The sequence below is a fragment of the Ornithorhynchus anatinus genome, chromosome X1, assembly GCF_004115215.2.
Source record: "Ornithorhynchus anatinus isolate Pmale09 chromosome X1, mOrnAna1.pri.v4, whole genome shotgun sequence".
Lineage (NCBI taxonomy): Eukaryota > Metazoa > Chordata > Mammalia > Monotremata > Ornithorhynchidae > Ornithorhynchus > Ornithorhynchus anatinus.
The window spans coordinates 106572165-106593284 of record NC_041749.1 but is presented as its reverse complement, the minus strand read 5'-3'; the positions used below and the strand labels follow the sequence as shown (position 1 = coordinate 106593284).

At 62.3% G+C, this 21120-nt stretch overlaps 1 protein-coding gene across 3 annotated transcripts in view; it reads left to right on the top strand.

Annotated features, from left to right (window-relative positions):
- SBNO2 (strawberry notch homolog 2) overlaps positions 1–21120 on the top strand; it is a 132224-nt gene that overhangs the window by 86812 nt on the left and 24292 nt on the right. For 2 of the 3 annotated variants that reach the window (XM_029050649.2, XM_029050650.2), the window contains exons 5-11: positions 10513–10674; positions 14437–14523; positions 15242–15344; positions 16567–16727; positions 17537–17670; positions 18304–18394; positions 19591–19734. In XM_029050649.2, coding sequence (XP_028906482.1) covers positions 10513–10674; positions 14437–14523; positions 15242–15344; positions 16567–16727; positions 17537–17670; positions 18304–18394; positions 19591–19734 — 882 coding nt within the window. Of the gene's footprint in view, positions 1–7298; positions 7569–10512; positions 10675–14436; positions 14524–15241; positions 15345–16566; positions 16728–17536; positions 17671–18303; positions 18395–19590; positions 19735–21120 lie in introns of those variants that run through there. The other variant, XM_029050652.2, reaches the window with a different exon arrangement.

The following is a 21120-nucleotide window of genomic DNA, read 5'->3' as shown; positions in this document are numbered from 1 at the left end:
CAGAGGCGTGGCCCCTGCAAGGGGACCGCCGGGCGGGAATCTCTGTGACTCACTGCAGCCTGGGAGCTAGGGAAACGGCTTGCTTCAGCACAGGATCTGGGCAGGGAATCTCTGTGGAGCTGTTCGGGGTGGGGAGCGGTGGGGGGGAATCCTCCCCGGGACCTGTCAGAGTCCCCCACTTGAAGGGATGCCAGATTGCCCCCCCCCCACCTCCCAAGAGGCCGGGGCCAGTAGCCAGGTGGGGGGCAGAGGCAAGACAAAAAGAGGACCCGTGGCTTCGTGGCCACACTCCTTTAAGGGAGTGACTTTACAGAGACCGGTTTCCTGGCCGGCTCCCCTTCGGCCTTGCCCTTTGTCCCCTCGAGCCCTGCGCGAGGGGTGGCAACTGCTGGGCAGGGGAGGGCAAGGCTCGGCTTGGGTCGTGGGACACACCGCCCCCCGCCCCTCCCCGCCCCCCCCGGGGTAGCACCCTCAGCTCAGCCGCGGCGGGCCTTATTTTCCCGAACCCCCGGATCGCCAAGAAAAGGGAAAACGAATAACAGGAAAGCAGCTGGTGTGCTGTGCCTGGATCAGAGAGGGGTGGGGGACGGGCCGATTGAACAGTGGCCGGGTAGCCAGAGAGGCTGAATTTCCGCCCCGTGTGAAATCAAAGCCCATCGAGGAGTTCAGCTTTGTTTACAGTGTATCTGTGGCTAAATTACACCACATACAGTAATTCTCATCATACTGCCAGTAATTTCACTGACTTACCAAGCCGGCATCATTTCCTGAAAGTCAGCCTCGGGACTTAGAGGAAGTAAGCGCGGCAGCTAAATGACTGAACAGCGAGGAGCGTATGCAAATCTCCTCCGGCTGGAAGCAGCCCTCCCTGTTGCCCGAGACAGATCTCTTCATTTTTTTTTTTTCTGGCTCCCCACTCATTTCACTTTTCCTCTCCTCTTTCTTCTGAGGGCCAATTTTACCTAAATGCCCGTGCACGTCTGCACTCGCCCCCTCTCCCGGTCCCTCCCTCCCTGCCTCCGTCCCCGGCGGCCGCTGTCCTAAATGAGGATTTTTCTCCGCTGCGAGTCCCGTGGCTGCTGTTGCACTGGGTCGCGTGCCGTTTAAAAATGTCCCAGACGCAGTTCTGGTTACAGTTCTCGGCGCTCAACAAGGTAACCCTGCCTCTCTTCTTCTTTCCTTAGAGAGCTGGGGGGAGCCAGGGGAGGCCGGGGGAGCCAGCCGGAGCCAGGTAGACGGCGTCTCTTAGCGGGTGGGACCGTCAGCCAGTGCCCGTATCCGGAGAGGCCCGGTTGTGGAGGTCTTCTCGGCTGAACTCGGGAATTCCCGCCAGCCCAGGGGACCGGGCGACACGGCCTGGAGCCCGCCTATCGGTCAGGAGCCTTGGGGAGGGAAGAGAGTCGGTCGAAACCCTCCCCTCCTTTTCCCCACCGTCCCCTTCCTCTGGGCCCACTGGCCTCCGCGGGTCCGTTTGTCCCGGGTGGCCGGGGTGGGGACGGGAGGAGGGAGCGGCGGCTGGAGGGGCCCCGGGGCCCGGAGGACAGAGAGCCGTCCGGGGCCCCCAAAGCGGCCCGGCCCCCCGGAGGGTCAGGTCGGCCGGGATCCCCTTCCGAGCTGAGGCTGCGCCGCCTCTCCCGGGGTCACGCTCGGTTTGCCAACGGATCTCGGTTCCTGCTCTGGGGAACGTTTCTGGGTGCGAGCGAGCCAGCGCAGGGGATTTGGTCCCCTCAGGCTCTTCGTGAGCAACGGTCTGCTGCCGCGGGAGCCACCGGAATCGGTTCAGCGGCCGGAGGTTAGGGGAAGGAGCCGGGTGGCAGCCCCGCGGGCCCTCCGCCTTTGGGTCCCGACCCCCTGCACGTTTTACATTCGTCACGCTGAAAGCCCTTCCGCTCCAAAGTGAGGGCTGGCGGGGGGCTGGGGGAGGGGCGGGGGAAGGGGCCCTCCGGGCTCAGCCATCCTGAGCTGGGAAGCGATCAATTATCGGGATTTTATGGGTCGGGTCAGCCGTAATCGAGAATGACAGTTTGATCTGCCAAGGCATCAGCCGTCTGGGAGAGAGGTCTGGTCCTCCTTTCCTTTAAAGCCCCGATGCGAGCGCTGATGTACGAGAAGAGCGCGGAGGTAGTGGCCGGGCGGCGCATCCGCCGGCCCTTTTGAGGAAGCCTGGACTTCCAGTAAAGCCAGCCGTTAGCCAGTTACCTTTCCCATAGGGGCGGGGGCACGGCGCTTCGGGCGACGGGCCGTCGGGCCCTCCTTCCGGTCGACCCTTCCAGGGTCTCTGCCCTCCGCCCCCCCCCCCACCCCCCCCCAGACTCCCAAGCGCATTGAGAAACGGCCACCGGGCGCATAAACGCTAAGCCTGTCCTCCCCCTCGCCCCCTGCTTGGCACTTCTCCACGGGCTCTCCTCTTGGTCTCTCTCCGCTTCCGCGGGTGCTCTCCCTGTCGCCAAGGAATCCCGGGGACTAGAGTAGCCGAAAACCGGGAGCCGCGGGCCGTCAGTGGGGCCATCCGGCCCGGGGCTCTCCGGCGGCCCCGGAACCGTGGGTCGGTTGCCCGGCTGGACACCCATCCTCACGGCTAGGATAGACGCCTCCCCTCAACGGGCCTGACTTTCCCGGCGAGGACCTCGGACCTGCGGAGCTCGCTCAAGTCCTCCGGTCCCCGCAGATGTTTCGGGGCGTGCAGCTCCCGTAACTAAAACCTCCCACTGAGTGAAACAGGGTTTCCTTTCCTCTTCTGACCCTGCCACCCGGCAGCGCCCACGGGGGGGGGGAGGGGGGCGGTGCCCTCATCCCAGGGCCACTTTTCCACCCCGTTCATGCTTCCGTGAGCCTCAGTCAGGTCCCCTCTCGCCCTGCGTCTTTCGGAGGGAGGAGGCTTAGCCTTTCCGGGCTCTTTCCCCGGGGAAGCAGCTCCCCCACCTTGAGTCTCGCGGTCGCCCTTCTCTGTCCCGTCTCAGCCTCCATTTCACCCGGGAACCCGAGTGGCTCGATCCGATTTGTTTGTGCCGGGCACTGGGCGTTAAAGAGGATCATTTTTTTGGTTATTGTTGTTACTATCGTACTGGTTAAGCGCTCACTGTGTGTCACGTGCTGTTCTAAGCGCTGGAGTAGATAGAAGCTAATCAGGTGGGACACAGTCCCTGCCCCACAGGGGGCTCACAATCCAAGTAGAAGGGAGAACGGGTATTGAATCCCCTTTGTGTAGATGAGGAAACTGAGGCGCCGAGAAGCGAAGCGACTCGCCCAGGGGTCACCCAGCGGGCAAGCGGTGGAGCCGGGATGAGAACGCAGGTCCTCTGACTCCCAAATCCGCGCTCTTTCCACTGGGCCGTGCTGCTCCTGAACCCAAAGCTTGTGGAGGAAGGATCCCCGAGCCCCAGCCTAACTTCTCCGTCTCCTTCCCGGAGGCAGTAGATTGGGGAGTCCCCCAAGAAAGGAGCCGAGTCTGATCTGGGGGTTGGTTTCCCCCATTTTCACCGGGATCCGCAGCGGAGTCGGTCTGGCCTCGTAACCTCCGGAAGCCCCGGCTCCTCCCCTCCGTTCCCTTGCCCTCCCGGCCACCCTCTCCGCTCTCCTGGTCCCGAGGTGCTCCTAAGAGCAGAATGCGCAGGTGCGTGCCCCCCTCCACCCCCGAATAACCAGTTGGGAAAGGCAAAGCAAGGCACTGCGCGGGACCTGGGACGGACGGTGGGTGGAGAGCGGGTCTGTCTGTCAGACCCCCTCACTCTCTCCCCGAGGGGATTCCTTAGCAGGCCACTGCCGGGTCCCCTTTCCGCATTTCGGAACGGGGACAGAAACTAAAAACACTCTCCTCCTCCAGAAAGCCTTCCCGGATTGCCCCCGAACCGCTCCCCCGCTTTATGCATTCCTCCGTAAATTCTGCATCTGTTTCTGTTACTTGCCCTCGTCGCCTCCATTTTCTGTTCTCTGTCTCTGGCCCCCGTGCTCTACCTCTAATTTGACGCTTCTGAATTTGGGCCCGCCCTGTCTTCTCGGTTTGCCCAAGAGTTCCTCCGAAGCCAGGACTGTGACTTGTCCGTCCTCCAACTGATGGAAGCACCCGGGACCGTGCTCCGACTCTGCTGAGCGTATGCCGTTGGGATCCTGATCTCGCCCCAGCCCCCGCCCCGCTTCCCCACCACCGTCCTTTAGAAGGCAGTAGGATGTCTCGTTGGGTCAGAGGGAGGCCTTCTTTCCGGGTGGGGAGGAGAGGGGCTTCGTGGTAGAGCTTGGAAAGGGCATTCTTGGGAAAGCCAGCTTTAAAGGCCTCCCCGAAACTCCCCCGTGGGGCTCCGACGTGGCCGACCCGGACCTGGCTTTCCTGGCCTGGGGTTGGACCCGCGGTCTGGGATCCGAAAAGGCGGAGGGGGACGGAAACCTGGAACGGGCCACGGGCGGGGAGATGACGAGCAACACTCTGCGCCACCCTCCCGAGGGCCAGCAGTTCCCCGGGGCTCTCCGGATGGTCTTGGGCCATCTTTAGCCTCTCTAGCACTTGTTGAATCTCAGTGGGGGGAGGAGGAAGAGGAAGACGCCCCGCCGCCGTTTTTTTCACACCGTCACTATCGCCGTCCTCGCGTGTGCCTCCCAAAGCCGTGGAGCGGGCTAGAGGGGCAGGGACTTCCAGGAAGAAGGGGAGGACTGGCTGTTATTTTGAGCGAGGGGGAGGGGAAAAGTGGGAGTCCAGAGTCGGGGAAAAGAAAAACAGCAGCTGTGGGAATCCAGGGATATCCTCTTGGTTCAGAGCTCCGCGGAACGCGGCCAAGCCATGGGAGAACGTGGGAAAAGCGTGGAAAACGCCAAATCCCCCGGACCCATCCGTCGGAGGGTCAGGTCCCCGATGGGTCCCAACGGCTTAGGCCGGGAACCGAGGGAGAGCGGAGCTCTGGGGCCCCGGGCGGGCCGGGGCAGGTACCTGCCCCCCGGCGCCTTCCCCTCCCCGCCGATCCCTTAACAGAGTCGCCCGGAGAGCCTCCTGGGACCGGCCTCGGCCCCCGGCCGCCCCGTTGGCAACACGTCTTGGTTCGCCCTCTCCCCTCACGTCTCTGCCGCCCAGAGTGATTCACTGCGAGCTGGGCCCTGACTTGGTTCTGGGCCCGTTGGGATTTTAGAGAAAAACAAGCTGCAGCTGGGCGCGCGTGCACACGGCCACACATGGGCCCAACTGCCCCGCCTGCACACGCGTGCACGCAGGCCGGGGGCGCGCCCGGGCCCCGCTCGCCCTCTCGCGGGCAGATGCCCTCCCAACCCCCGTTGGCTCTTGCCGCTGGGATCGCCGTGTGTCATCCACGTTGGCCTCCCGCCTCCCTGTCCACCCCGTCCCCCCCATCCTCCTGCTTCCCACAAGTGCCTCATGTGACTTTCCAGCTGTGCTTCTGCTTGGAATGGGAGGGGTTGGGGGGAGCCCGGTTAATAAGCGAACAGGGGATGGAGCAGGAACAGGCTTTCGAGCCGGTTATTCATTAAGAGGCCGCCCCAGGGGACTCGCTCTCGCTCGATAACTTACGCTCGCCCAGTTTCCAGCAGTTTCTCGAGGGGAGCCCCGAGATCGAATGGAATCGGAGCTGTCGCTTCAGCCCCTTGCAGCCGGACTGGCTAACCCCCTCTCGTCCCTCGAGCCCTCCCGAGCCCTCCCTTCCCCACCCAGCCTCTACCGGGCCACGATCTCGATCCGTCGATTCCGTTGCCCCCGCTGGGCCTCTACCGGGCCTCGGCTTCGGCCGACCGGTCGATCGATGGATCGGTCGACTGACTGATTCCCTCCCCTCGCCCAGCGCCTGTCGGGTCGCGGTTTGCAGAAAGAAGCCTCCTCTTCCGCGGGAGGCAGTTTCGCCGTCCTCGGCCACCGAGCCAAGCCGGGCCCTCCCGCCCCGGTCTCCGTGGGGACCCTTTTCTCCCAGACCCGCGGCAGGGTGAACGAGGCGGCCTGCCCGGTGGGCCGTGGCAAGGAGAGGGGAGGGAGGAAGGGGTAGGGTCCCCTTTAGGGGCGACGGGATTCGCTCGTTCTCGAGCTCACCGCCGGGGCAGGACACGGGGAGGCGTGCGGACCGAGAGTGCCGCCGAAGCTCTCGGGACCACCCCCCCGCCTCCCGAAACGAGGATGTGTCCCAAAACCGCCTCGCGCCCGGGGAGGAAAGCTGTCGTTCCTTGGCTGTACCCGGGAAAGAGGGGGCCCCGGTGTTGCCTTGGTCACCCGGGCTCGATTTGGGGGAGCAGACTGTGCTTTGCTTTTGAGTTGAGATCAACTCCCCCGTATTCTGTACAGCAGCGGTCGTCTCAGCTGGCCTAGTACATGCAGGGGCAAGACTGGACTCTCGTCTTCCAGGAGTGGGCGGCCTCGAGGTTGGTGGGTTTAAGGCGACAGCCTCAGGATATCAGCTAGCAGAGGAGGGGCATGGCAAGCGGACCCTCCTACACGTGGTCCTCGCTCGCCCCCAAGGGTAAGTCTAGAGACCCGCCCCCTGACCTCCCCCCCCCCACCCGATTCCCTCCCCCCCCCCCGCCTCCCCCCCCCCCCCGGCCCCCCGGGTGCCCCCAGTGAAAGTTCCAGGTTAGGTCAGCCAGTAAGTGTCAGGATATACGGGGACTAGTCAGGTGCAGGAAAAGTGGGCTGGCTGGCGCTGCGTTGGATGAATGAATGGGTGAATGAGGGAGCGAACGAGAGGGACACCGCCGCTGGGATACCTAGGGTAAGTATCAGCCAGGGCCCGGCCCCGGCCCGCCCCGAGGCCGCCCCTCCCCTCGCCCCTCCGCCCCGCCCCCCCCATCCCGGCCCCCGCCTGCCCTGGCCCCGCTCAGCGCTACTCTGACCTGAGGGGAGGGCGGCCACCTGCCCGCCACCTGTGTGTCCTTCTGCAGGACGAGGATGGCCGCCCTGCAGTAGAAACTAGAGACCTCCCTGGGGACTGCATGTAGGACACCCCCCCCCCCCCCCCCCCCCCAGGCCCCGGCCCGAGCCCACAGGTCTCGGCGGCCGAGTGGCAGGTCCGGGTGTACGGGCTGCAGGGGCCGGCCTCTAGGTAAGTCTCCCTCACCTTCATCTCTGCCCTTCGCTCACTGGCGCGGACCAGCTCGGTGGGCCCACGGGGGATTTGGGGGGAAGGGGGGAGGCGGGGAGGGGAGGGGAGGGGCGGACGTCCCGAGTGTGGCACGAGTGAAGGAAGCGGGCCAGCCCCGACGGACGGGAACCGGAAGCCGGCTCGCGGAAAGAGCGCCCGGGAGGCCAAGCTCCTAGGCCCGGCTCCGCCACCGATCCGCCGCGTGGCCTCAAGCGAATCGCTGAACTTCTCTGGGCCTCGGTGTCCTCATCTGGAAAACGGAAATGCCTCTCCTCGCCCCTTCCTACCTCCTCAGCGGGCTGGGAGGCTCAAATGAGATCCCTGACGAGGCACGACAGAGTCCTGGGATGATTGTTCTCGTAACCCGATGACCCCGAGTTGGCCTGAGACGCCGCTGTCGATGACGCGCTAGGGATGGCCGTCGGCCAGAAGTCACACCCGAATCACACTTGTCGCGCCCACCGACGAGGGGATTCTCCGTGGAAACGGTGTGCGGTCCACGCACTGGTGAGTGGCGGTGGGCTCGCAGCTGGACTTCCCGTTCTCCCCAGGGTCGGCGGAGGACCGTACCGGCCGCCCGACTTCCGGGAAGTGCTCTGTTTGTGGAAAGGATGCAGATTTCTCCCCCCTCCCCCCCCCCCAGCCCCCACTCCACCGGGAACCCCAGGAACCCCGAAGGGAAAAGCAGCCTTCTCTGTCCGTCAGTCAGCGGTCGCCACCGAGGGTCCGGGGTGAGCCAAGGCCCGGCGAGACAGAACACCTCTCCCGCCCCGGCCTCCGGGGAGAAAAGACCACTGGACCAGTAAGCGTCAAAAGAGAAGTGGCAACCCGGAAGATGCGACGATAATGACGGTAGTAGCGATAATACCAGTAATTATTAAGCAGTCCGTACCTAGGCGTACCGACTCTGCTCCGAGGGCCGGGGAAGGTCCCAGATACGCAGACCGGACCCACGGTCCCTGTCCCACGTGGAGCTCTCGATCTTAGAGGAAGGGAGAGTGGGGGTTTTCTCCCCATTTTCCAGATGAGGACACGGAAGCCCGGAGAGGTTAAATGACTTGCCCGAGGTCGCGCAGCAGGTCAGTGGCGGAGCTGGAACCGGAAGCTGGATCTCCTGACTCTCCCGGAGCCGTGGCCTTTCCAAAACCCAAACCACGGCCCGTCGGATTTAAAAGCCTACCTGGACCCAAACCCCGCCGCGGGTCTCTCCGTGGGTGGCCGACCCTTGCCATCCCAACGGTTGCCCGGGGCCTTCTGCGCGGGTGAGACGGCCCCTCCGGCCCCGGCCAGCCGGGCGGCCCGCCTGAGCCTAGCTCAAGTCCAGCTCCGCCGCTTCTGTGGTCTGCCTCCGTGCAGGGCTGAACTGTCCCCGGGTTGCCCGGGGGCCACCGGGGCCGTCAGAGCGACGCTGCGTTCCCATTGAGGGGGCTGCCCCCCAGCAGGGTAACAGAGGGTGAGTTGGGTGCTGACTAGGGTTAGCGGTCTTTCGAGACCCTTTTGGGGGGGGGGGAACAAGGCTGATGGCGAGTGGGATTCTCGGTCTTTGCCTCATAAATCCGGCCCCAGCGCTGCGGGGAGAGGGCTGGGTCGGGAGAGGGCCGGGGTCTTTTTTTTGCCCTCGGGCCCCTGTCCGACTTTCCCTTCCTGCGTCCTCGCCAACAGCCGGGGCTGAGGGGCTGGTGCTTCGGGACGGCCCAGAGAGCCTCAGCTGGCTCCGGAAAAGCCCGGGCAGAGGGGACGGGCCCCCGCTAGCCGGTAAAGATCGCCGGCCGACCGCCAAGTCCCAGGGACCTGCGGGCGAGGGAGTGGGGACCGGATTGGGTTTGGCCATTTGGGAGCTGGAGGGCATGGGGGGCATGTAGAATGTGAGAAGCAAGTCACCCTTGGGGCATGGAAGAGAGAGAGGGCAGTGGGATTTGGGCCGCGTGTGAAAGCCTAAGGTGAGAGGCCTCAGAGAGCGAGAGAGAGAGAGAGAGAGAGAGAGAGAGAGAGCACCAAGTCTCCTAGGCTCGAAGGAGCCTCATCCGGGTCAGTTACTCCTCCCCCCCCCCCCCCCAACCTCCCACTCCCAACCCCCAAGGGAAACCACAGCCACCGTGCCTAGCCAGAACGATGGCGGCCGAGCCCCGGTGGGCCTCCAGTGGGGGTCAGTGACGCGGCCCACCAGGAGCGCGGTCGGCTAGCGTGGTCCCGCCCGCCCTCGCAGCCCGCCGTCTGGGCCGGACTCCCGGCGGGGTCTGAGGAGACCCCAGATGGAGGCTCCTTGACCCCCGTTCGCTCCCCCCAGCCCGCCCACCCTTCCGCAGCCCTCTCCTGCTTGCTCTTTCCCATGAATCCCCGCGGCCCTTGGAGCAGCGAAAGGCTGGCAGGCCCGGTCCGCAGGGTGTGTAAGACCAGGGATTTGGGGCACCGTATCCGGAATGGGGACGATCCCCCCTGGCATCTGTCCAGTTGCTGGGGACATACCCCAGCTTTGAGGAGCCGGCGGGAAGCCTGGAGGCAAAGGAGGAGAATTGTTCGGGAGGGGCAAGCCCGCCTCCTGCTCTCCGCCCTGCCGAATCCCCACCCGACCCCCGTGCCATCCGGGGAGCGGAAATTCCCCCTCCCCCCCCCCCCCCCCAATCTCTCGTTCATTCGATAGTATTTATCGAGCGCTTACTATGTGCAGAGCCCTCTCAGGGGGCGGGGGCGGGATTTACTACCTCAGAATCAAGAAGCCAGATGCAGTTAGGTCTCATCAAATGGATGACCTAAGAGTCGGCCGCCCCCAGAAAGCCGATGGCCTCCAAAGTGCACGGGGATGGCAGCCGGGGAAGGTGCTGCCGTCAGCACTGCCCAGGTGCCCCTGGTGGGTGTGATCCCCCTGGAGGTGGTGGGTCGGGGGGGATGTCTCAGGAGAGCAGCCCACCCATCGCCTCTTACCCCTGCTCTCGCACTTGCAGCCCCAACGCCCCCTCCTCGTGACTTCGGGGCCGGGCCGGGAGCTCTGGAAATGCCGGGATGGCGAGAGACCAGATGACCCTTAGTTGGAAGGGGATACGGAACTTGTCGTCGGCAGGCCCCCTTCCTCCCCCAAGAAGGGAGAAGCGTGGCTTGGCTTCACCCCGCAGCTCCCGGTCGGTCGCGGCAACCGCCAGCGGCCCGACCGGCTCCGCGCGGGTGATGGAGAAGGGGGTCGGCCTCTCTCCGGGACGACAACCGACCGTTCAACCCTAGCCGAGCTGCGGGTGGGCCCGGGCCGGGGCCGCCCGGCACCTGTAAACCCGTCGGTCGTGGGCACCACGTCTTCCCGTGTTCGACATTTCCCTTCCCCCTCCACGCGGTCGTCTGAGGCTCTGGTGGCGACGGTGGGCGGCCCGGACCTTTCCCTCCGTGGCGTCGGCCTGCCCCCGATCTCTCTGCCGGCTTCCCTCCTGCTTCAGTTCTCTGATGGGCCTCCCTTCCCTTTTAGGAACCCTCTTACCTTGATGAACTTTCGAACACCTCCCTCTTCTCGTCGCCCGCCGACTCCCTCTCGGACATCGCCGACGCTCCCGACTTCCTACCCGCCGACAGCCTCAACCACGTGCCCACCATCTGGGATGTGAACACATCACAGCAAAACCAAGTAGAGGTCGGTGACGGCCGGGTCTCCTCCGTCCCTCGACCCCCGACCCCCCCCCCCCCGGGCCCCGGGCAGGTTTTGAAAGATGAATCGAGGTCGGAAGGGCTCTGTTCCGCGGTCCTCAGATACACCTGCTTTCGCACTCCAGCGTTGACCCGTCTCTACCGGAGGATTGGCTCGAGCGGGGCTGGAAATCACGGGGCGCTCTGAGGCCGGACCCAGACGGGGCGGGAGGGACGGGGGGGGGGGCGACGACGTCCAGAAGAAGCGTGCGGTCCCCGGGGCTCCGGGAAAAGCGCTAGTCCCCAGGATAACCGGACCGGGCTGGCCCGAAGGAATGGCCTGCCGTGCCACCTTCCGACCCTCGCATTCGGGACTCGCTGACCCCACCTCTGTGGACCTCAAAGCCTTACCTCCACAATCCTCCCGGTAGCCTTCGGCTTCAGGGGCCCCCGGCCAAGACCCCGTGGGGCAGGGGCCGGGAGAGGCACTCGGGGCTGCGGGGGAGGGTCTCAGTGCTGGGGCAGACCCCGGGAAACCCAAGCCCGGCCTGTCTGCCACCTGCCAGCCCCGTGCCACCGTCCTGGCGGGGTCCGGGTCTGCGCTCCCTTGCCCAAGTAGGAAATAGAAACGGGAGGCAAGGAGATCCAGGTTTTAGTCCCGGCCTGCCGGGGTGCGTCAGCCAGGTCCCTGAACCTCTCTGGGCCTTCCTACCTCCCAGGCGCGATCAGTGATGGGAAAGCGCTCTGGGAAGATGGACGGGTTCTACAAAATCGGGGATCATTAGATGGACCGAAAAATCCCCAGGAGGCAGCAGCTTCTGACCCTGTGCTTCCGGAATCCCCGACGAAGCCGGGCAAAGCCTTAGTCAGCCTTGTCTCGGGAGAAAGCCCTACCCCTCAGGCCACACGTGAAAAGTAGCCCCTCTCTCCCCTCCTCCCCCTGCAGAAATAAATAAACCAAAAGAAGCAGGGGGGATTACTTCAGATCCACTCGGTTCTGTGGCATCTGCAAGCTGGGCAGCGTCGAACGTCCTGCGTGCTTAGTTCAGTGCGGTGCCCCAAGTGGGCATCCAGTAAATACCGCTACTGCTCTTATCTGTTGAGTACTTACTAAGTGCTCAACTAAGCTGTGCTAAGTGCCTGTCTTTGCACGCGAGATCATCCGATCAGACACGGGGCGCCTTAGAGTCTAACGTGGGCCGCCCGGCCGAGCTCGGCTCGGCCTGGCCGTCCTGGCCACGGCCCAGTTTCGGCAGGCGCCGCGGGGCTTGTAGCTCTCCCCCCCCCCCCCCCCAACGCACACACAGACCCCCACCTCCCGGGAGCGGTTTTTCCGGAGCTTAGCGCTTGGAGCGCGATTACGTCGTCACTTAGACACGAGAGCTAGAAATCGCCCCTGAAGCTCCCAGCGCTCTTCTCCCAGTGACCTCCTTGGACCTGTGAGTCGCAAGCCTGGGTGAGCCAGGGAAAACCGGTGACAGTATCCGCTCCCATTTTACCGCAGGAGAGGCTGAGGCCCAAGTTCAGTGACTTGGCCAAAGCCACACAACGGTATGGGCCGGGTGCAGGCCCGGGCCTCCCAAACCAGTCCTTTTTCCGCAGAAGGGTCCGGAGCCCTCAAGGGGGCTGCAGCAAAAATAAAAGACCTTCTCTCTCTGGGGGCTTCACGCTCTGCTCCCCTCCCCCCGCCCCCCCCCCCCCCCGGCCACCCAATCTTTGCCCGTCCGGGTCCAACTCCCTCCCTCTTAGACTGCCAGCCCCGTTTGGAGTCAGTCGGTCAGTCAGTCGTATTTATTGGGCACTTACTGTGTGCAGAGTACTGTACTAAATGCTTGGGAGAGTGCAAGATACCAATGAACAGACACATTCCCCGCCCACAACGAGCTTACAGTCTAGAGGGGGAGATGGACCTTAATATAAATAAATAAATTACAGGTGTGTACATAAGTGCTGTGGGGCTGGGAGTGGGGATGAAGGGAGCAAGGCAGGGTGATGCAGAAGGGAGCGAGGGAAGAGGAAAGGAGGGCTTAGTCAAGGAAAGCCTCTTGGGGGAGATGTGGGCCTTCCATAAGGTTTTGCCGGGGTAGGGGGCACCAGTTGTCCGTCTGAGAAGAGACTGTGTCCAACGTGATAATCTCGTATCTACCCCGGAGCTCGGTACGGCGTTCGGCACGTAGCGCTTAACAAATGCCGTAATCAGTTAATTAATTCTCCCATCCTGGATAACCCAGAGAGCATCTGGCAGCGGTTCAACCTCACCGGCAAACGCTAAGGGGCGCAGGCCTACTTGCCGATCACATTTTTATTCTTTCTCATTTCTGTTTTTCCTAATCAGCTCCCCCTTACATCATTTTGACTCGGAAGAGTTTGAGAGGGCGGGTTGATCCGCCACTTTTTGTCCGGTGTCGAAGCCCACATCCTGATTTGGCGAAAGCCACTGGCCATCTGGGGCAGGGCGGGGGGGACGGGTTTGCTCCTTGTTGGACAGCTCGCCCCAGGCAGGTTTTTAGTGGACAGCACGATTTCCTCTTGCCTCGGGGACCGGAGGCATCGGTGGGGTCCATTGAAGAAGAGGGGAACAATATCACGGGGTGAGACTTCCCAGAAGACAAGGTGCAGGTGGTTTTTGTCCCCCGACAGGGTTCGGGCGCTCTGGTTACCTCCTTGCGGCAGGTCCCAAGCAGGGTGCCACCGAGGCGGTAGGACAGGGCGGGCCCGGATGTGGCGGGGACACACAAAGGTGGTCACCCGGCTTCAGGAAGGAATGGGTGCGTTGGGGTGCTGGGAGGCTGGGCTTATAATAATAATAATGGGACTCGTTAAGCACTTACTGTGTGACAAGCACTCTTCTAAGCGCTGGGGTAGATACAGGCCAATCAGGTTGGACACCCTGTCCCACATGGGGCTCACGGTCTTAATCGTCTTAATCCCATTTTACAGATGACGTAACTGAGGCACAGAGAAGTGACTTGCCCAAGGTCACGCAGCAGACGAGTGGCGGAGCCGGGATTAGACCCCAGGTCCTTCTGGCTCCCGGGCCCGTGCTCTATCCACCAGGCCACGCTGCTGCTGACACGACTGTACCCGCCACAGCACCGGGGAACCGAGAGGTTTTCATATGAAATCTGACGGCGCCCCGATGACCCTAGCGGTCACTCAGGCCCCGGTTTTCAAGTCTTATTTGAAGTTAGAAACCTTCCGGACCGGAGACTCCTTGCGGGCAACGATCTCGTTGACCGACTCCACCCCGTCGGACTTTCCCGAGCGCCGAGTTCAGTGCTCTGCACGCAGTGCTCACGAGATGTCGGTGAATGAGACTTAAGAATGATGGGCCACGTGGATGACCGTTCCTGGGTCAGAACCCTTGGTCCTTTCGGCCCAGGAATCTGCCTTCTAGAGAGCAGCGCGGGGGAATAATGATGCTGATACTCCTATCTGCATTTTGGTATTAAGGTAGAGAGGGTGTTTTTATTTCTTGCCGCCTCCCCGAGAGGTAGGTCGAGGCAGGGATTATCATCTCCATTTCCCAGAAGAAGAAATGGAGGTTCAGAGAGATTAAGCGACTTGGCCACTTAGCCGAAGGCGTAGAGTAGACTGAGGGTCCGGACCTAGATCCCCGCCTCACCCGCACTCTTCCCCCGAGGTCATTCCTGGACCCTGGCAGCCTCCTCCTGGGCCGATTTCGGTGACTGGGGCGGGGGGACTGGAGAGGGGGTTCGTGTGTGGCCCTGCTGCTTTCACAGGATTGTTTTGTTTCCTTGTTCTGTAGCTCTTCCCTCCCAGCAGGCCATTTCCAGGCCATTTGGACAACTCAGTTGCTGCTGTCCCCAACACCCCACTGTTGGGAAGCTTCCAGGTGAGGAAGAGGGGTTTGATCCTGGTCCCCGGCCCCATCTCCCCCCCCCCCCCCGACACACCCCTCCTCATTCACCCCACCCACCGAGAATAGGGCCCAGATTGTGGGTGTGTGAGCCATGTAGGGCATCCCTATATCCCCATTTGGAGAGTCCAGGTCCGGAGAGCTCCCGCCTCTCTGAAGAACGTCAGGTAGCGATGGGGAGCCAGAGAGCAGCGGGCCCACCGGTGTCTCCCCTCTCCATCTCTACCGAATGCTGACCCAGAGCTGCCATCAACGAGCAAAATGAGCCTCTCCCATTCCCCCTACTCCCTCCAGCCCTTCTCTGCCCCACCTTTAGACTGGAAGTTCCTATTCTGTCATATTGGACTCTCCCAACCACTTAGTACAGTCCTGGGCATACAGTAAGCGCTCAGTAGATTGCTGGACGGATAGCTTCTCTCCCTCCCTCCCTCTTCCTCTCCTTGTCCCCCTCCCATCTTGCTAGCTGTTCTCCTTTCCCTTTCCTCTTCCTCCCTCCTACCCCCCACCCCCCACTTCTCTCCTCTCTCCTCCTTCCCTTCTCTGCTTGTCCCTTCGCCCTCCCCTTCCTTCTCATTCACTCGTTCGCCCCATCTGCGTGGCTCTCCCTCTCCCCTCCACCTCGGAGAGGAGGCGTATGCCCACAGGATGGGGGAGGAGGGGCTCTGGCTAGACTCATCCAGTCCTTCCTTTCTAGTTGCAGTCGCAGACTCAGCCGGAGGATGATGACGAAGGTGACGACGAGGAGGCGGAGGAGCTGGGCCACGCTGAGACTTACGCAGATTACGTCCCTTCCAAATGTGAGTCTCGTCAGCCAGCTCGCCCTTTGGCCGCCCCTGCCCGGTCCTCTGGCCGCCGGCTCCCTCTCCCCTGTGCCGCCTGACCCTGTCTCTTCTCCCACTCCACCCCGGCTCACGCTCTTGGCTCCTCCCGAGTTGATCTTCCCCTAAACCTGTTGCTCACACCGTTCGCCCTATGGGGAACTCGGGTCCACGCGACCACATCCCCCTTTGAAGCCTCTTGTAAGGCCACCTCCTCCGGGAGGCATTCCCCGATTCCCCCCCGCCCCTTCCCGGCGAATCTCTCTCCTCTGCTTCGTCGACACTCCTGTGGCTCTCTGCTGAAGAAGTACATTGTTTTTAATCTTATCGTTTGTATCGATTCTCTGGCTCTTGCCCGGGGTCTGTTGGGCAATTTTTAACCAGCCGTCTCTCCCCCGTTGGATTGTAGCCTCCTCAAGGGCAGAGGCCATTTCTTGGACCTCTGTGGTATGTCCCCATGTGCCTAGCACAGTGCCCCTGCACTGACTAAGGCGCCCAGGGCGGCCTAGCGTGGCTCAGTGGAACGAGCACGGGCTTGGGAGTCAGAGGTCACGGGTTCAAACCCCGGATCTGCCGCTTGTCAGCTGTATGACTGTGGGCAAGTCACTTGACTTCTCTGGGCCTCGGTTCCCTCATCCGTAAAATGGAGATCAAGACTGTGAGCCTCACGTGGGACAACCTGATTACCCTCTGTCTCCCCCAGCGCTTAGAAGAGTGCTCTCTGCACATAGTAAGCGCTTAACAAACGCCAACCTTATCATCATCATTATTATGATCATATTGTACTCTCCCAAGACCTTAGTACAGCGCTGTGAACACAATAAGCGTTCAATAATTGCGATCGACTGACTGGCTGACACTGATGAACGATGAGAGCAGCTGGGCCCAGGCAGCCCGGCCTCTTTGCCGGCCGTGGCGCCGGGCCCAGGGTTTAACGCTGGGGAGCCTTTGAGCGAGGGCGGGCCACCCCCCCCCCGCCAGAAATGGCAAATGCTGGGTGGGCCCCCCCAGAGGTGGTAAAATTAGAGGGTTTCTGATGGACTCAAGCGGCCCCTTCCCACCCTCTGGAAACACCACCCTTTTGTTCCCTTGTTTCCCAAGCGGAAGGTCGGGGGCGGGGAACACTGTGCAGCTGGTCTGGCCCGTGGCCTCCGAGAGCCGGGGAGGGGGCTGACCGTGGCACCTGTTCCCATCTTTCCAGCGAAAATTGGGAAGCACCATCCCGACCGCGTGGTGGAAACCAGCACCCTGTCGAGCGTCCCCCCTCCGGACGTCACCTACGGCCTCACCCTCCCCAGTGCCACGGCTGACACCGGCTCACTGTCAGCACTCCAGCTGGAAGCCATCACTTACGCCTGCCAGGTACCCCACGCCCTCCCTGGCCAGCTGGGTTGGGCTGGGTTGGCCGATCACACGGTGTCGCGGTGGGCCCTCGGATGAGGGCCTGGGGTCCGTGGCACTTGGGTCCGTTCCCCTTAAGCCCTCCGATATGCGTCTGTCCCCCAGCCCCACGGCAGTCCTGTACAAAATGAGAAGCGGCGTGGCCTGGTGGATAGAGCACGGGTCTGGGAGTCAGAAGGACCTGGGTTCTGTTCCTGGCTCTGCCGCTTGTCTGCTGTGTGACCTTGGGCAAGTCACTTCACTTCTCCGTGCCTCAGTTCCCTCATCTATAAAATGGTGATTCAGACCGAGTCCCGTTTTGGGGGGGGGGGGGGGAGGGGGGGGAGGCGGGCTGCGTCCAACGTGATTTGGTTGTATCTACCCCGGCACTCAGTACGGTGCCCAGCATGTAGTGAGCGCGTAACAAGTGCCATTTAAAAAAAAAATAGTCGGTAATTGATTTTAGCCTCTGTGTCCCCCTCCAGTCGGAAAGCTCCTTGTGGGCGGGGATCGCGTCTACCTACCCCGTTGTGTTGTCCTTTCCCAAGTGTTAAGTCCAGTGCTCTGCACGCAGCAAGCGCTCAAGAAATCCCATTGATTGATTGATTGATTGACCTAGACCTGCCCTGCCCCAAGCCCTCAGGCTAAAATGGCAGCCGGAGAGGGTCGGGCTAGACCCGTTGGGTTCACCGAGGCGGAAAGGTGCGCCCATCTGTCCTTTCATCTGAAGGAGGTCGGGGGCTGGGGGTCGCCGATCCCACCCCGGCTCACCCTGCTTCCGGTTTTGGCAGCGACACGAGGTCCTGTTACCCAACGGGCAGCGGGCCGGATTCCTCATCGGAGATGGCGCCGGGGTCGGGAAAGGCAGGACGGTGGCGGGGATCATCTTCGAGAACTTCCTGAAGGGGAGAAAGAAGTCTCTGTGGTAAGCGGGCCTCCCTAGCCTCAACGGGGAAGGATGGGCCGAGATCACCAGAGTGCCCGCCTTTGCTTCCGTGCTGGCGAGAGCCGGGCCCCGGGTGGTCCCCCTACCCTTGCTGGGGTTACTACCTCCTGGCCTTCCTCCAGCATAATCTGGGGGGTCCCTCATTCGTAACCCTCCTCGAGCCCCCCCTCCCCCCTTTGCCGTAGACACTCCGGCCACCGCAGCCTCCACGGGTGCCCCGTTCCTTTCGGCGATAGCCTCCCTGTCGTACTCTGAGCTTCTCCTTCTCGCTCAGAGAGCGTTCCGCCCCCTACGTCCCCAGACTCTTGCGCTCTGATCCGTTCATCTGTTGGGATTTCAGTGCTTGTCTCTCTTTCCCCCAGGGGATGGTAAGGTCCCCGAGGGCAGGAACCCTGGATGGTCTCAAAGTAGTCATCCCTCTCAGTGCCTGTGTTGGGGCACAGCACCAAACAGGCCAACCCCCGCTGGCCCCCCGGAAGAGGCAAGAGAGAGACAGAGAGTTGTGGGGGCCGGGGGGAATCTGGAAAGTGCCGTTCGGCATTTGCCGTTCCCGGGCCCGAGGAGCCTCGGGCCCGGGGAGGTCACAGTGCCGTGCTTGACTGCCACCCCCAGGTTCAGCGTCTCCAACGACCTCAAGTACGACGCAGAGAGAGATCTGAAGGACATCGAAGCCCCAAACATTCCAGTTCACGCTTTAAACAAGGTGAGGGTGACACAGAGAAGAGAGCCGAAAGCACTCGCCTGGAATTGGGCCCCGGGAGCCCCCCGGGTGGGGATTTGAGCGCCCACTCCCATCCTGGAACTCGAGGACCCAGCAAGCTCACCGTCCCCTGTAGGAGAAGAGGAGGAAACGATCTGTGCTCTTCCTCCTGAGGGATCGAGAGGCCGTGGGTGGCGTCTGCCCCGAACCAACCCCGCAGCAGTCTAACGGCCCTGATGGTGTTTACCCTCCTCGCAACCATCCCCGCCACCGCGTACACGCACACGCCCACACGCGCACGCACCAGCTGATGCCAGGCGGGGTGTGCTCCGTGGCCATTCAGCACAGTGGGGCTCGAGGCCTCGGCTGGTTTCCCATGAGATGGGCTCCGGGAGCCCTGCGATCTGGAGAGACGTAGGCTCGAGAGGGGACGGGATCGAAGTTTTCGGAATCACGAAGGAGGTGGGACAGGGCGAACACGGAATCGTTTTGGCCCAAATTCCACGGCACCGGGGCGGGGGGCCGTCCGTGGGAGGTGGAGCGGGGGGCAGTTTCCAAACCAAGCGAAAGAAAGATATCATCATCCAGAGCTCAGGGGGCGGGGGAGGGGGCTGAGCAGATGGAATGCCTTTCCAAAGGACGTAGCGTGACCAAAGAGAGCAGCGGATTCCAGAGGGGTTCGGCTAATCACGGACGAGCGGGCCCCGTCGGGCCCCTGGAGAGAAAGCTGGGGCCGTAGGGGGGAAGAGGTTGGGGTGTGGGATGATCTGTCCCCAAGCAGAAGGGCCGGGGTTCAGGGGGGCCACCTTCGCACGGTTCTTCCGAGCGTTCCCGTGCGGCTGCCTCCTTGGGGCCGGAGCCCCGGGCCGGTGAATAAATACGGGTGGCTCCGCCCACGACCCGATGAGAGTGAAGTGAGGGACGTTAGAGGGGAGAGGTAGGGGGTGACAGATGGTCCGTCCCAACTGCCGAGACTGGACCGTCGAGCTGGTCAGTCGATTGTATTTATTGGGCGCTTACCGTATTCAGAGCATTGTACTAAACGCTTGGGAGAGAGCGGGAGAACGGCTACGTTCCGGGCCCACGACAAGCTGACGGTCTAGCTGGACGGTTTGGGGCCAGGACAGAATTGTGCGAGAGCGAAGAGTGAAAAGCGCGTGGCGATGTGACCTTTCAACCCCGTCCCTTTCTCACCCCAGATCAAGTACGGCGACACAGCTACCTCAGAAGGCGTCCTGTTTGCCACATACTCGGCTCTGATTGGTGAAAGCCAAGCAGGCGGGCAGCACAGGACCCGAATCAAGCAGATCCTGGACTGGTGCGGGGAGAACTTTGACGGAGTTGTATCCTTGGCCGGAGAGGGGGCGTCGCGTCCCTGGGGAGAAAGGAGAAGGCCGACTGGGTCGGTCTTGAAGAACCCCCACCGAGCCGTACTGCGTGTTCCGTATCATATGCCTAGCTCCACCGTCGGGGGCTCTGGGACTGGGGCCCTTTCAGGCGGCGAGCCTCGAGAGCGAGACCGTTGACGGTCCACGTCGGCCAGTGGGGACGGAACCACCTGCCCGCCGCGGTTGTCCCATCTTTAAAAATTGCCTGCCCCCAGGGCGAGCCTAGCCAAATTACCCTGCCTTCCGACTCCCCGGGCCCTGCCTGATAAATCGCGGGGGAGAGCCTAAGAAGGGCTAATAGGGTAGAGCCCTACCCTGGAGAGGAGAGTGAAAGAGGAGAGAGAAACCCCTGTGCTGGGCACCTGCTGTGTGCACAACCCCGTCCTGGGCGTCTACTGGGTTCGGTCCTCTGTGAGGCCCTGGAAATAGGCACTGGGAGTAAAAGACGTGATCTCTGCCGGTCAAGTTTACAGTTGTAATGGGGCGGCCCAGCGAACTGAAAGGGTCCAGCAGTCGTCATCATCGGGACTCGGTGGAAAGAGCCCGGGCTTGGGAGTCACAGGTCACGGATTCTAATCCCGGCTCCGCCGCCCGTCAGCTGCGCGACCTTGGCCAAGTCGCTTAACTTCTCTGTGCCTCAGTTACCTCATCTGGAAGACTGTGAGCCTCCCGTGGGACAGCCTGATGACCTTGTATCTACCCCAGCGCTTAGAACCGTGCTCGGCACATAGTGAGCGCTTAACGAATACCAACGTCGTTATTATCATCCTCGTCATTCTCAACAGTCACCGTCATTGGCATTTATTGACCACCTAATGCAGGCAGAGCAACGTTCTCGGCACTTGGGAAAATACAGTGGAGTGAGTAGACACGATGGCTGACCTTGAGGAATTTGCAATCTAGCGGGGGGAGGCCTGAAACTGAAAGAGATTGCAGATGGGAGGAAGCACGGCCTACTGGCAAGAGCAGGGGCCTGGGAGTCAGAGGTCGTGGGTTCCAATCCCGGCTCCGCCGCTTGCCTGCTGCGTGACCTTGGGCGAGTCACTTAAATGCTCCGCGCCTCAGTTACCTCATCTGTAAAATGGGGATTGAGACCGTGAGCCCCACGTGGGACAACCCGATTGCCTTGTGTCTTCCCCAGCGCTTAGTAAGCGCTTAGCAAATACCATAATTATCAATTATTATTACTGAGCCTGGGAGCCCAGTGTGGGACAGGAACTCTGACCCGATGACCTGGCCATCCGCTGCGGTGCTCAGTACGGTGCTTGGCGCCCAGTAAGCGCTGAACAGATACCTCCAGCGGTATTACTCCTGTTGTTGTTATCATTATTATTATGATGA